We start from the raw sequence: 16155 nt of genomic DNA, 5'->3' as shown, positions 1-16155 counted from the left end.
GTCTGTCTCATTTGTTTCAGTATGTGCATATGAAACCAACTTCCCTGTCTAAAAAGGAAGTGAAAACAGCAAAAACATTGGAAAAACATAATGTACCTTGCTGATCCTCCCTCTTCACTGCAAAACCAGTAACAAGTTTATAATTAACACCAAAACTTGATATCAGAAAAGGAAAGGGTAGGATGCATCAAACTGTGCAACCATAGGTTGCAATGCCAAAGTCAGGCAGTCACTTTGGAGTGCCACCCTGTTGACAAGGAACTCAGCTCGTCCGACAATCCTGTTCTCTTTGCCTGCATTGGGGTCCGTGAGGTTACTCAGAGCACTGGGTAAGAATAAATATACTCTAGAGTGATTCAAGAAAACTTTAGTCTGTGAGGGGCTACACAAATACAGGGCAATGTGAGATTACAACCTTACTCAAAACATATCCCCATATGTCAGTCTTTTGTTCAGATACCAGCTCCATTGTGATGCTTTTTGTTTCCTGGACCTCCCTATGTGCTGAACCTGGGTGTTGTCTTACATAGGCAGCCTCAGAGTCTAGGCATCACTTACTGATCTTAGCACCTCAACTTATCAAGGACTGACAAGAGGTGCCTGCAAAACAGGTACATGGTTCTGGTCTGTTGCGGAAATCTGTTCATGAGTTGCCAGATATTCAGGCCCAGTCACGAGAACATCAAGTTTTGAACTGGCACTATTGTTATCAATCTGTGCAACAGATAACTTGTGCAAATACTCAAATCTCACACCTACTTGCCACTCTTGTCAGATGCTGCTCGGCTGCCACCAAGCCAGCAGTGGCGATGCTGACTGCAAGCTGAGGAGAACGTTGGAGAGGGGAGATGCGATAGAAAGGATGGTGTAGGGAGGCTGTGCACAACACCCAGCAGCTATTCAACTGCATACCGCCAGCAGCAATGTATGGCACCTCTGTAAACAAACCATTTCATCTGCTGAGCCAAAAAACAAGAATTTCCAGTGGTTTTTTTTCTGAATTTCCTTGGCACATTTGAAATTCCCAATTTCCACAACTTCTTGCAACCTTGACTTCATCCGCAAGTATCAATGGCAATGAGATAGCTGGGATGATTGCTCCTCTCACATCAGCCGACAGGACACACTCTGTTGACAATATGGGCGGTTGTGAGATGACTACCACAGCTGCATGGGAGTCCTCTTGATGCAAAAGGAACTCATTTAATATTACTGTCATTCTGAAGCTTAACTAGTGTAAAAGCAAAACCAACCCTGTCATTGACTAACAATCCATTCATGTAGATACATGTTGAATTTGGATAGTCATGGAGAACTGAATGTAACAGGTGCCTGAGAACAGTGGGATAAGAATTTTTCTTATGGTCACAAAGGAGGTTCATCTGAATCCTAGGACTGCATACATACTATGTGGGGTGCAGGAAGGAAACATTATAACTGCAAGGTAGGGCAGTTGGAGATCCTAGCATAGAGCTTCCTATCTTATCCCAACTGGTCTACCAATTTTTGGGCAATTCATAAAGTCTGAGCTGATGGTAGTGGAACAATGGAATAACACAGACTGAGAGACATCCGACAGATTGTTGCCACAGAGTTGGTGGGGTGGTCTGAGAAGAGAAGGGACACCAGCTTCCACCAGCAAGCATCTACAAGACTTGTATGGAAGTATCTAGTTGTCAACCATGGATAGACCTAACAAGCTCAGACTGAGGGTGCTGCCAAACCAACAGGCAGCAGTAGTCACATCAGAATAAAATCAAGCTTTATAAAATGGCAGAAGAACTGTGCAATTTGTGCCCCAGGAAGTGGTGCTGAGAAATCTGTGAGCACACAGTTCGCTTTGAGCTGGCATATATGTGATAACAATGTTAACTTACTCTCAGTCAATAAAATGACACAGTTGGTAAAATGCACACAAATAATAAAAAGCACGCAGTTAAAATCCTCGTAACATTCATGCAAGTTGGTGGCAAACATGATTCTCTCAAGTTTGCAGCAGAGCACCACACAAGCAGCAGCTTGGTGCGGTGCAGCAAGCTGCCGAAAGTGAAAAAGGAGATCAAAAGCATGATTAAGTGGCACATTACTGGATGTTCTGCTAGCCCCTTTAGCAATCTGATTATACTGGTGGAAGAACTTAATGAGGGAGTCCATCTGTTTTGGGTGCCAGAACAGTTTGCCAGTTTATGTAAACTCAGGAAGACCAGTCTATTAACACAGATGAAATTTTAACAAACTATTTTAGTTCTTTAGACCCAACTAGTGATATTAGATCCAGATTCAAGGCAAGTACACAGCTGTTTTATGTTCTAAGGGAAGTGTTAACCAGTTTCCTGTTGACTTAAGAATATCATGTCAAAGTTTAAGCCAGCACTATATTTTGCCTTAAGGAAGGGTTTATCAGATGAAGTTATTTTATATATAGATGAAGATCCACTTATTTAAAAACTCTGGGAAAAACACCTTGATTTAATACAAACATTATTACCAAAGCTCACAGAGCTATGTATCAGTATAAAATTACAGAAGGCCTATTTTGATTGCATTAAATTTAAGTTTTTAGGACATAATTAGACCACAAGGTATTAGACCAAATCTGGGTGAAGTGGAGGTCATTGCTAAATTACCCATACCTAAAAACCACAATCAAATCTTATTCATGCCTCGTTAGATCCTACAGACATTTTGCACAACAGTGCAATGAATATGACAGTCATTTAAAAAATGCAATGTTGAGAAACGGACATACGAATATCAGCAACAATTTGATCACATTAGGTAGGTACTCAGCAGTCCCTGTCACCCTGTTCTGAGGAAGTTTTTCATGTAATGACAGATTCATATGGTTTTGAATTGGGATAAGAGATATTTTAGCTAATTCAAACTGGGCATGGGGAAGAAAGAAGGACCACAGCATTTGTTACTCAGTTGCTTGCCATCTGTGAGAATAGTTATACAGTTACAGAGAAAGAAACTCTTGCAGTAGTGTGTACTTTCAAGAAATGTACATTTTTTGTTGTCAGGTCACAAAATCATAGTGCAATCCCATCGCTGTGTCGTGTTCTTTCTAATGCAAAGCGGCTATTCCATAATAGAAGGACTTTGTCGTTACGAGAGTCTGACTTTCACATGAAGTGTGTAGAAGCAAGCAAAAATTATGTAGCACATGCACTTTCAAGGGCACCATTTGGCCTGAAATGTGATACTAACATGAGATATGTAGATGATAAAATTACTGTGTTTTGCTAAAACAAGTTGAGAGAGCTAAAAAAAAAGGGGATAATCACTTAAAAGAGAAACAGGAGGGAGATCTCCGGTTAAAAGAAATAAGGAATGCACTGTTAGATTTCCCTAATGAAATAAGGCTAAGACAATTTTGTATTCACAATGACATTTTTTTGACGCAGATATGTGCACCAAGAGCATATATTGCTCCTCATATAATATAGACGTGAGGGGCATGGATATTTCGGCCCAAAAATATGTATAGAGCAGACTAAAAAGTATTAATTTTTTTAGAGGCATGATGTGTAAAATAAAGAAGACAGTAAGATCATGTGAAACTTCTCAAAAAGACAATGGAGGCACATAAATTCCTCAAAAAGACAAATGGAGTATTCAGGCACATAAATTTCCTATGTACTCTATTGTTTCAAGTTAACTGCAGAATTTGTGTGCAGTCGACATTTACATTCATTACTAAAAAGAGTAGGAGATGCAATACTTGTTAGTAAATTTAGAGATTTGGTCTAAGCTTGTCAAAACCTGTCCTTTGAGACCAACTACATGCAAGGCCTTAAAAGAATTTCACCGCCAAGATATCCAGAGATAACACTTATTTTAATATTAAAATTTCATACACACGCAGTTATAATGTGTGAAATTGGAAGGCTGTTCTGTACAAAACGTAATGAGAGGCACCGTCAATGGTCCAAGTGGGCAAAGGAAATATAAACTATTCTGAATAGCATGCTCCACTCTATTGCAGAAGTAACTCACTGCAAGGCTTCAGATGTCCTGAAGGGCATGAACTTATTCTTAAGAATGTGTTGGCCTTCCCCTCACACAGTTTAGGGAACTGAAACAGGTGTCAATGAAAACTTAGACAAAATAGCTAATAATTGTGAGAGTAAACACAATCTAAATGTACATGTATCTAATTTCCAAGTGGAAAATCTTGTATGTTTTAGGGAGCAAATGAAAAATCAGCAAAACTGATACAGTACTAAAGAAAATTCTTCAACCTTTACAAAGATCCAATGAAAATAATTGAGAAGAAACATCACAAAGTATGCTTATCATAATTTTTTGGGGGTCCAACCCCTGAATATATTTTTGAAATTACTGAGAAGTTGTTTAACCATTTGCTGAAACATTAAACTTTAATTATTCAGTTTTTTTTTCACTGGACATAATAACTGCTTTGGTTTTGGTTCTAGCATATGAAAATGTTGGGTCATAAATTTTTAACCAGTTGAGATGTGGAGTCTGATGTTTTGAAACTGAGTTTATGTCTAACAGTGTGTTTAGTAACACCTTTCAAATTACTGTTGTATCTTTGGTTTCAACAAGATCTCTCAAGTTTGGTTACATAGCATTAATAGCGCTCCTATGTTTAACTATTTTCTCCTGGTCTTTACCCTAAAAAATTAAGGGCAGTAGGAAATTCTCCTGTACATAGTGTACAATAAACACGTACACTGTAACTGTAATATAGTTTCAAAACTTCTTATTCATGGTGCAGGTTAACATAAGACATACACTTTTTTTGCCCACTGTTAAAATAATAATAATAATAATAATACAAGGTAAAATGATCAAAAACGTGTACACAAGTTATTTCATATGTGAAAACAATAGGTGTATTGCTCCTGTTGTGTTGCTGAATTACTAACAATGATCAAAAAGTTTTGATGGAACCAGGAGCCTTGCATCTCCATCAGTGTCAGTGCTTGCTCCAAAATCAACAGAGAGGTGCAGCCTTAAAAGAATGTTTATAACCGTGATGTCCAATATATAGGACCTAATAAAAAAAACCTCACTAATCATAAAATTCTCCGACTCTGGACATTCTGGGAACTCCTGTGGTTGCCCCAGGCAGCACTAAAAAAGCAGGCCTGTCCCAGCTAAGCCTAATTGTATGGTGAGCATTTATTGTACAAGATCCAATTTCTAAATAGACATTAGGACTATTTGGCAATGAAGAAATGCCAGCTGATGATGATGAAAAAAGACAAAATGTAGTTACAAATGAGGGCAATCAGGAACTTAAGAACTGATAGCCAGTTTAAATGATAAGTGATATAAAAAGCCTATGAAAAATATTACAGTTGTGCAAGGATATGTGGGGAACACTGTAGCCAATATCCTATCGGATTTTGGTTGCAGTCTAAACCTAACAGTGTGGAATTTTATTCAGGAACAGGGTGTATCCAAGGCTTGAAATGCCTCCGAGTGTGCTGTAATTGATCTAATTTTGTCCTCACAACCACTACACGAGCGAGGTTTACATTTATCTTCAAAGATCTGCCATTTCAGTTTCTTCAGCATCTCTGTGATACACCCCCACATGTGAAAGTGACCATGCTACCCTTCTCTGTATACATTCAATATCCCCCGTTAGTCCTATTTGTTACCGGGTCCCACGCACTTGCCCACTTTGAGATATTATCGAGATCTGACTAAATATTTATGCTGATTCTTTCAGACAATACTTCACTATAGATAACAGCGTCATCTGCAAAAAGTCTCAGGTTACTATTAATACTGTCTGCAAGTTCCGCAGTATACAACATAAAGGGTCTGAACACACTTCCCTGAGGCACACCTGAAGTTACTTTTACATCGTACAATAACTCTCCATCCAAAATAACATACCTACCAACAAACCCTCAATCCAGTCACAAATTTCACTTGATACCTCATACGATCATACTTTTTACAAGAAGCATAGATGTGGTACTGAGTCAAAGGTTTTTCGGAAATCAAGAAATACTGTGTCTACCGGACTGACTTGACCCAGATCTTTCAGTGTGTAATGTGAGAAAATTGCGAGTTCAGTGTCACACGATCGATGTTTTTGGAACTCGTGGTGGTTGGCTTGGAGGAGGTCGTTCTGTTTGAAATACCTCATTATGTTTGAGCTAAGAATATGTTCTAAGATTCCACAACAAATTGATGTCATGGCTACTGGATAATAGTTTTGAGGATCACTTCTACAACCCTTCTTGTAAACAGTTGTGACCTGTGTTTTTTGCTTCTAACTACTGGGCATGATTTTTGTTTGAAGAATCTATGACAGATTATCTCAGCAGTACATTCTGTACAGAATCTTGCAAGGATTCCATCAGGGCCTGGACCTCTGTTCAGTTTTATTGACTTCAGCTGTTTCTCAACACCACTGATACAAAATACTTATTTCACTCATCTTTTCAGAGGTACGAGGATTAAATTGGGGCAATTCTCCTTGGTTTTCCTTTGTAAAGGAACAGTTGAAAACAGGAGTTAAGCATTTCAGCTCTTCATTTGCTACCCTCGATTTCAGTTCCTGTCTCATCCATGAGTGACTGGACACTAACTTTAGTGCCACTATCAGCCTTTACACATGACCAGAATTTGAGTTTTGTGAAAGATCATTTTACAATATTTTGCTATGGAAGTCATTGAAGGGTTCACACATTGTTCTCTTGACAGCAAATGTGTTTCACTCGGCATTCTCTAACTATATCACTATGCTTTTGTTTTAAAAATGTTATGCAATAATCTTTCATTCTTTACAGTGACTGCATACTATGTAGGGTCTCTTCCATTATGAACTATTCTAAAGGGTATATATCTATCCAGTGCATGGTTAGCTATTCTTTTCAACTTGAGCCATAATCCTTTACATGCTCCCGTCCTGTTCTGAGAGTTCGTCATTGAGAAATGACACTACTCCTTATTTATCTAGTTTATTGAACATAGCACTTTTGTAGTCATTGTTGTCACAACCTCGTCATGGTCTCTGATACCAGTTTGAATGTGGACATCCTCAAAGACATATGTATTTCCTGCCATCCGGTCTAATTATTTCCGTCATAAGTGGGGTTCCAAACTGTCTGTTATAGGCAGTTATTAGAGAAAGCATTTAGTAAAGTTTCACCGGATGTCATGTCCACTAATAACAAAACTGTAATTTTCCCCATTGATTGCTGGATGATTACAGTATGATTGGAGAACTTACATACAAGTGAACTGAAGTTTTCTCTAAAGTTTTCGGTTATGTCAGAAGGTGAGTATGGTGGGCAACAGAAGGATCCAATTAACATTTTAGTTTAGTTATGTCAGATTCCACAGATCATTTTCCCGATTATTTTATCAATATCATGTGGAACAAGTCAGATTACAAGATACATACACACACATGAATAGAGCTAATATTAATATTACTGAAATTTTTAGTTCTACACATGCAACTACATTTAGTGGTACTTTTTTTAATACCATTTCTGAAACAGCAACTCATCCATGGAGTAGAAGGAGTTGTCCAAAAGAAATGATTTTAATATAGATTTAAAATTTGATCTACTACCTGCCAGACACTTTATGGTGTTGGGCAGATGATCAAAGATTTTTGATGCTGAATAATGTACTCCTTTTTGAGCAACTGACAGCTTCAATAACAGATAGGAAAGGTCATTTTTCCCTCTAGTGTTGTACGTATGAACATCACTGTTCTTCGTGAATTGAGATGGATTATTTGTAACAAATTTCATTAGTGAATATATGTACTCTGATGGTGCAGTTAAAATACCTAACTCTTTGAAAAGGTGCCTACATGATGTCCTTGGGTGACCACCACTAATTATTCTCACTGCTCTTTTGTGCAATCAATACTTTATGTCTAAGTGGTTAGTTACCCCAGAAAACTATTCCATAAGACATTATTGAGTGGAAATATGCAAAGTACGTTAGAAGGCTGATCTGTTTATTACCAAGACTAGCGATTATACGAAGAGTGAAAGAAGCTGAACTTAGTTGTTTGAGAAGCAAGTAACATGCTTCTTCCAGCTCAAGTTGTCATCAATGTGAACACCCAAACATTTGAAGAAACCTACCCTGTTAACTGAGCCCTGTTACCATCAATTGTTGGTATGACTCTATTCTGTGTACAGAACTGGATATAGTGAGGTTTTTAAAAATTACGGGAGAATCCATTTTCTGAAAACCAGTTAACAATTCTTTGAAAGACATCCTTAACAATATCTTCAGCTGCTTTTTCTGGAATGGGATTTATTATAAGACTCGTGTCATCTGCAAGAGGTACTAGTTCTGCTTGCTGAACATTAAGTGGGAGGTCATTCACATGAATAAGGAACAGCAGAGGACCTAAAATTGAACCGTGTGGGACTCCCTTTGTGATAGCTCCCCATTCACTAGAATTTACCACCCTCCCAACATTATTTGTGCTATTCAGCACAACTTTTTGCTTTCTGTTCATTAAGTATGATTCAAACCAGCAGTGTGTATAACCTTCAATTCAATTCAATAAAATCTGAGTTTTTCTAAGAGTGTGACATGATCCACATAGTCAAATGCCTTGGAGAGACCACAAAAAATACCAACTGGTAATAATTTGTTATTTAGGGCTTGTACTATCTGATTTGATAGGTAAATGTGTAGACAGCATTCTCAGTCAAGTAACCCTTCCGGAATCTGAACTGTGACATGCAGAGTAAATTATTTTCACTTAAATGTGAGACCACTCTTGCATACATAACTTTTTCAAATATTTTAGAAAATGAAGTCAGAAATGAGACCTCTGTCCAATCAATCTCACAAGCAGCTTCGGTTTCTATCTTTGTGTATTTGAGTTTCTAGTTTCTTGTGACAAATACACCTCCACCATTTACAATCCTTTTCATAAACACTTAAAATTTTTCCCAACAATCTCACTGCTGTCAATTTCATGTTTCAGTACCTAGTGCTATGTGAATTCCACAGCTCTTCAGGAGCCCTTCAAATTCTAGCTTTGTTGCAAATGCTTGGCATTTAATCACTAGGATTTTAATACTCTCACCTGTAGAGGCCATTCTTTTCGACCTAACTGCTGGATATCCTACTGCTGTTGTTATCTGGACTGAATGAAGAGTTGGAAAAAAAAAAACAACACACACACACACACACACACACACAAACCTTGTGTGCACCCCACATGCATTGTAGTGCACACCTGACCCATTTAGGGGGACCTTACAGTTCTCAGCCATATGGTGCAGGTCTAGGAAGTCGTAGCCTAGCTCGTCACAGAACCTTTTAAGCCTCTGGTTCAGTTGTTCCACTCAACTCAGAACCAGGGGGCCACAATGAATTCTGGGGACAATGCTGCAAATTGAGCTTCATTGAAATGCCATTCACAGGACTTAATTGCCGTATGTTTAAACTGCTGATGATTGGCAGACCCCTATCCAGTTGTGTTTGCCTCCATTTAACATGACAAAGCAGGTTTCTCCAAAACAGATGAAGTGAGACCCACTGGCTCAGTTTCAGTGAAATACAGCACCACGAACTGGTTTGTAACGGAAATCAGTAAACCACCGTGAGTCGTCTCTGGTTCCTCTCTATCCTGTACGGAACACCTAGATTTCCCATTAACACATCACCACAATCAAACGGACGAGTAATGACAGATCCTGTACTTCCTGCAGAGCAGAGCAGACAGGATCTACAAGAGAGGATAGTACGTGAGGTTCCTTTGAAACAACAGGTATACGAGTCTAGGGAGCTCTTCCAACACACCAATTTACAGTAGCCACTAATCATTTGACAGCAGTCACGGCTATTTCCAACTGCTTATGAACGTCAACTAACTAAGCCCGTGTTTGAGAACAGCGTTCACAATGGGGCTGCACTGTGGGTGGTGCAATGTTTTATATACCAAGGAAATAATAATAACTTTATAATCTGTATTTAGTTGATAAGAGGAAACATTTATACTCTGCTTTTTCCAGAGCTATGATCCATTTTCATCACAAGTCCAATGTCTGTCTGTACTGCTAAGTTACACTGCAAGAGACAGCCAACAGCCGCTAGGTTGAATCATCTGTTTCCAAGAGCTAAACCAGAGAGAATTAACATAATCTGAATCCACACTGAATCACTATCAAAGACTAAGAAACTCAAAGAAAAAAGAATCTATGTAATGTAGACATACACTGTTCCATACGGCAAAAGCCATCATTTGTGTGCAACAAAGTAAATTAATTATGCAGAGAAGGAATTTTAATTTTCATTCACTTCTTTCCATATACTTCCCTGGGGTGGTCTATCCAAGATAATATGTCATAGCCTTCTTGTATCAGACTTACATGCTAATAGATTAGCTTTAATCATTTCTGAACCAAGCTGTAAATAATAATAGTTGTTCTTTTCATACTGAGAAGATTGTTTTGGAATATACATTTTGTGTGACTGCTTTTAATCACATTAAAATAGAAATGTGGTAACAGAACCTATCGTTTCTTTAAAGATTTTCAATGTACAAACATAAGGAATTTCACATTTATGCTGAAAGTGCCAAATAAATGTCCAAAAACAGATAACTGTTCTCATTTGATCATTATGTTATAAATAACTTTCACTTTTTTTCTTGCAATGATTTTATTCTTTAATGCTGCTTTGTCATTACACACCAATCAGCATAGATAGCTGCTACCACTGCAACTTAGACTTTAATTGGAATTAACAGTAAAAAGCTGTAGTAAATCCACCAAGACAGGTTATGACATGAAAATCATTCTGAAAAATACATTATTTTATACCATTTGCTAAAATCCACCTATAAAGATACAATTTATTACTAAATTATATTTCAGTAATTTTCCCAAAGGTTCAAGCTCATTAAGAGACTAAGCTCAGTTGTTAAAAAACACAACGTGTTCGAGCAGACACTTGTTACATTCATCTAAACTGAATTTTCATTTATTAATGTTCTTTGGGGCAAGAGCTATTGCAGAGACTACAGAGCTTCTGTTTCGGATTTTTCATTGCATTTTGACATTTTGATAAATAATAAAACGAATATTTTCTCTCTTTGGACTTCTCATTGCAAGATTCCGATGAACTGGAATACAGCAATTTCTCTTTTGTGGAAGTGGTAAGTGTGTGGCACTGTTTCTGAATTATCTACATTTTGGCAATGTATAATGTATTTTATGCCCCTTCCAGATCGTTATGTTGAATTTGTACATGGAGTACTGAGTACATAATTACTTTCATTGATGATGACTGGGATAAATTCTGACTTATTTTTGATTTATCCAAATAATATCTTCAACAGTATAATTTTCTTCCTTTTTAAGTCAGAGTTTCTGGGAAACTGAAGCCCATGAAGTTCTGATTTCCTCAATAAGATTCTTACAAGTGGAATGGGAACAAAGTACTCTCACAAGAATTTATACTCAGAGGTTAAGCAGAACAGTTCACAAGTTTGTGACTCTCCTCACTATTGCTAATAACACACAGTGTAGCTCAAGATAGTGTCAGTTGTCACACAATCAAGAATGCAACAGTACAGTTTGTGTAGGTTCAGTCTGCCTTCATGCCTCAGAGGGTCACTTCACCCTGAGACGTATGTGTCACTTTACGGCAGGAAGGGTTGTCAGCATGGGAAGTTGCCTGCCAATTGGCATATACCATAGTGACATCATTCGAATATTCAATTGCTACTGTGATACAAAAACATTCAAGATTTGTCTCTTAGTAGTCACTATCGGTCAACATCACCTGATGACTGCTACCTGCAAATAACAGCTCATGGGTAACCCGAGGAGAAAGCAACAGAACTGATGCCCTTCTGGGAATGACTGGGAGAGCTGTGTTCACCCAGATAGTAAACAACTGTTTTCATGGTTAATTTGGCCTCTGTGTGCCCAGTATGAACAACACTACAAACCACCAACACTACAGTCTGTGATGAGTGCGGGTAAGGATACACAACGATACTGGAGAAATGACATCCAGTTTTCTTTACTGACCAATACAAGCTATGCCTGACACATGATCACTGTGTAGGGGTGTGGAAGTGGCAGAGTATCAAGCGACCCAGTTGTGCAGTCTAATGGTTTCAGCAGGAAGGTGGATCAATCACATTTCGGGATGGATTCATGTATAGATGTAAGACACTTCACACCACAATTGAGGGTAATTTTGAGGAGTTTTGGTATTAGGATAGGATCCTCCAACTCATTGTTTTCCAGGAGGCAAAAATCTATTAATGGAATGGCCTGCAGTATAAACATAAACCTTGAACTGGCTTGGGGCCCAGTAAAATTTTCAAGGTGTTACCACTGAAATCCTGCTGACACACTGGGTACTTCAAGATGGCAGTTGTCGGAGAGTGGGACAGGCTCCAGCAGCAACGTCTCAACTGTCCTGTGGACAACATGCCGAGAGGTGTCCAAGCATGTTACAGTGCACAAGGTGGAGCAAAACTGTATTAAATGTAATCCAGCAGCAAATTTTCATTTTACAGATGAGAGGTCCTGAACAAACTCTAGGATCTTATATTGATTTTATCTCACAGCATAGTATAAACACTTTGACATAGCAGTCAGTCTTTAAGCATACGAAATGGAAACTCAGACCACTGGGAAGGCAGGTGGGGGAGCGGACTGCCACGTAGGGGAATGAGCCACACTACCTACACTCAAGACTGGCAGCCTACATCTGTTTCGTGCTTCCATGAAGACAGAACTGACACTCGGTGACAGTGAATGCCTATTATTTTTGGGGTTGTGGGAGTCATACTCAAATTCTTGGATGGATCTACTGTAGTCCCCCTTCACTCACTTCACAATACGAAAACAACGTGCAACACACATCAAACAGAAGTAAACAAAGAAATAAATAATGGCTACTGCAAATCACTTGCCGAGGTTGGTAGTGCGGTAAATGAGGTAGTAGAGGATTGACCTCTACTGATATGTAATGCAACTGTAGTCCAAAATATTCGTACTTAAAACTGCCACCTTGAAGTGTCTGTACTATAACTTTTTTTTTTTGGTTCTGTTTCATTTCACAAGGATTATTCTTTCATTCTCTCTCTTCTAGAACCTAAGCCCACACACATTCACAGATAGGCAGATGGTACAGAACGTTCCTTGAGTAGCTTGTGTGTGTGTGTGTGTGTGTGTGTGTGTGTGTAACTTTTGCAGAAAGGTGTGCTATATCAAATATAAAGAAATGGTTTTGGTATTTTTTTCCAAGTTTACCGTGAACTTCCTCTTCTGTTACATGTTTTCACACTATTACTTTCAGATTTACAGACTAACATAATACCATCAATTAACATGAACATCTGTAACAGTTTTAAATACAGTTAGTTCATTTTTCTCAATTCAGACGTAAAAATCATTGTGTTCTTCACTTACTATCATTTCTAAGAACTTTACTGGAAAACCACCAAGGATCCCATCAGATGGGATATTTTTATTCTTTGTAGAGTGTGAACTGCTCAGCATGGGATCACTGATGAGCCTTGGAGACAATGCACCTGAATAGCGTGGAGGTGTTGTTATAAATGGCACAAGATTCCGTGGTCTGAATTTCTGAGCGAAGCTTGAGAGTGTTATTGTCTCTGGAGGATCATTTGACTGAAACAGTTTAACAGATCAGCTACACACACATACAATAATCAATCTAAGTATATAATATTTAAAAACTCTGATAAGTAATGGTAATATATTCCTGCTTTACATTTGAGAGATTTAAAGGTTATAAGATGTTAAAAACATTAAATAACAGCATTTGGCAAATTACGTTATCATGCAAACAGTACTCAATACATTTCTTTCTACCATCCCATAAATGTAAAGAGCAATTACCAACAATCCATACAGTGAGCACAAAATACAAACAGCAGTGAAAAGATGATATTTATATAACTATGTACAAGGTAACAGCAATGTAACTGAACAATATCTTTCCTTCTGAATAAAACAACAACAAACTCTTCCCTAGTGTAGTGGACAGTGAGAAAGAAGAGGCACATAAACATAACTTACTAGAACTTCATAATCTGGCACTGAATGAGTGCCAAGTCCTCCTCTCTCAAATGTTATTCGATATGTGTTGTTTGATGTGTCCACAGCATCAATACTTCCTGTAAAAAGACCATCCTGCGGCTTACGCAATCGAGCTGTAACTTTTGTGCCTATAACAAGTTGCAAGGGAATCTCAGGAGGAAGATCCTTGCAGGTAGACAGGTCAACAGTCTTTCGCTGTTGCAACAATCTAATTTTTGTACGTTTTCTATCCAGCTCCCGGCGCTCCTCTTCAAAAAATGACTGAAAAATACAGAAACTAGTTTAAATACATTCGCCTCCTCAGTCTAATGTTAACTGTGATTGATATTTGCTAAACATAAATTAATTTTTAAGTTTCCTCTGTGTGTTCTGGTCACGGAAAATTTTAAATACGACAACCAGTTCCATGCTTAGATAGTAGAATTTGAAAGATTTTGGGAAATAATATCACAAACTACAAAACAATTCATAAATAGGATGGCTAACAAGTAACAAGGCAGCAAATTCAATTTATGACAGCTGAACTGTTACGCCTTTTTTATATCCTAACCATTTCTCAGCTTTATATTTTGTAGTTAAAATTAATGACAGTGTACTTTTTTCCTTTATCGTGATTTTTTGTTATTTTGCTAAGCCAAAAATATTGAAATAGATTAGTGTTAAGATCACCATAAGCTGCTACAATATATATAACCTTTATTGAACAACTAGATCTGGTTACATGAACTTCATAAGGCAATATGTAATACAGTGTATACCATGCACAAATGCAATTGGCTAAGGTGAGGTCAGCTAAAGTACATCACTTTCTGAGTTTGACAAACGTACATGTTTCCTCTGAACTGCAACAATGCTTAATGCCAAATTTCTGTGAATGGGTACTGTAGGAAATTACTACACTATACAAACAATTTCTTGATGACTGATTCTGTCTATATGGTAGTGTTCCATACTTAAGCACCTCCTAATATGAACTGAACACAGTGTATCCAATGTCAACTTGAGAATGTCATTCAATGTTTTCTCTAGCAAGTAGGGGGAGGGGAGGGGTCGGGCCAGCTGAGGTTACAACCTCTTGTATTATGACTTAAAATGGCTCCTTTTCTAGGGAAAGCAGTCTGTGGTTCCTGAACTCAGTCAAAATGTAGTTCATTAAAAGGCAACAAAGGTGAAAGGCAAAATGGACAATTACAATTAAACTTTTTTACTACCTGAATGAAGAGTACTATGGATTCTACAGCCTGTGCTGTATCGGCTACAACTACAGATAGCTCAGATGATAAACACACATTAAAGTGTAAGGAGTTAATCTCAACAAATGATGGTTAAAAAAAATGGTGCCCCATATGCAGTCTAGTTCTATCTCCTTTTGATAGGAAAACGTCGCCTAAACTGTAGAGAGGACTTTTATCTCCCATAACCTGTTCCCATGGAGTGATGACCATTATACATGCCAGAGCAACAGAATGAACCCACATATAGCACCACTGAGATCATCTGAGGTGACAACAGCTAAAAGGCATGAGCAACGGAGCCTCATTCCCCAACTCATCAACACATCTACCAATTGATACTGATGACACAGTAGTGCCAGTATAGGCAAGCGAGTAAAGCCATTCCTCGATCCATTGTACTAAAGGGTAATATGAGTCATACGTGTCACATCAGACACAGGCTCTGAAGGAATCTGAGTATATGACAATTCAGATATTTCTCCTCACACTGCAAACGAAGCTCCAGAAAAACGGCAGGTAATACGTGATGAAACTTTCGATGTAGTATATGAAACCAAACTCTGAGGCTACAAGGAAGCAGAATGTGTCTCATTTTGGTGGTCAAGGGAACGATCAGAAAAATAAGTATAAGGTGGGTGGCTGGACATGGGGGACAATCAGCAAACATACTTGCACAGGAGGGCATCATACTAGAATGATAGCATGGTAATTCAGCAGCTTTCACACAGAGGCTCATAACTGCTCTGGTGGGCAACTCACCAGTAGACAAATGAATTTGGTGGTGAATCACGTGAAGGCGATGTAAATTGGTTGTGCAGATGAATGTACAATGTATCCATAGTCCAGCTGTGACCATG

General features: G+C 38.2%; 1 protein-coding gene across 2 annotated transcripts in view; it reads right to left on the bottom strand.

Annotated features, from left to right (window-relative positions):
- LOC126252880 (protein lin-9 homolog) overlaps positions 1–16155 on the bottom strand; it is a 146684-nt gene that overhangs the window by 51487 nt on the left and 79042 nt on the right. For both annotated transcript variants that reach the window (XM_049953840.1, XM_049953841.1), the window contains exons 5-6: positions 14043–14324; positions 13410–13631 (exon numbers count right to left, since the gene is read on the bottom strand). In XM_049953840.1, the coding sequence (XP_049809797.1) occupies positions 13410–13631; positions 14043–14324 (504 nt within the window). The remainder of the gene's footprint in view (positions 1–13409; positions 13632–14042; positions 14325–16155) is intronic.

The sequence above is a fragment of the Schistocerca nitens genome, chromosome 4 (genome assembly GCF_023898315.1).
Source record: "Schistocerca nitens isolate TAMUIC-IGC-003100 chromosome 4, iqSchNite1.1, whole genome shotgun sequence".
In the NCBI taxonomy this organism is placed as follows: domain Eukaryota; kingdom Metazoa; phylum Arthropoda; class Insecta; order Orthoptera; family Acrididae; genus Schistocerca; species Schistocerca nitens.
Note: the sequence above shows the minus strand (reverse complement) of the source record. Positions and strands in the feature narration are given on the sequence as shown.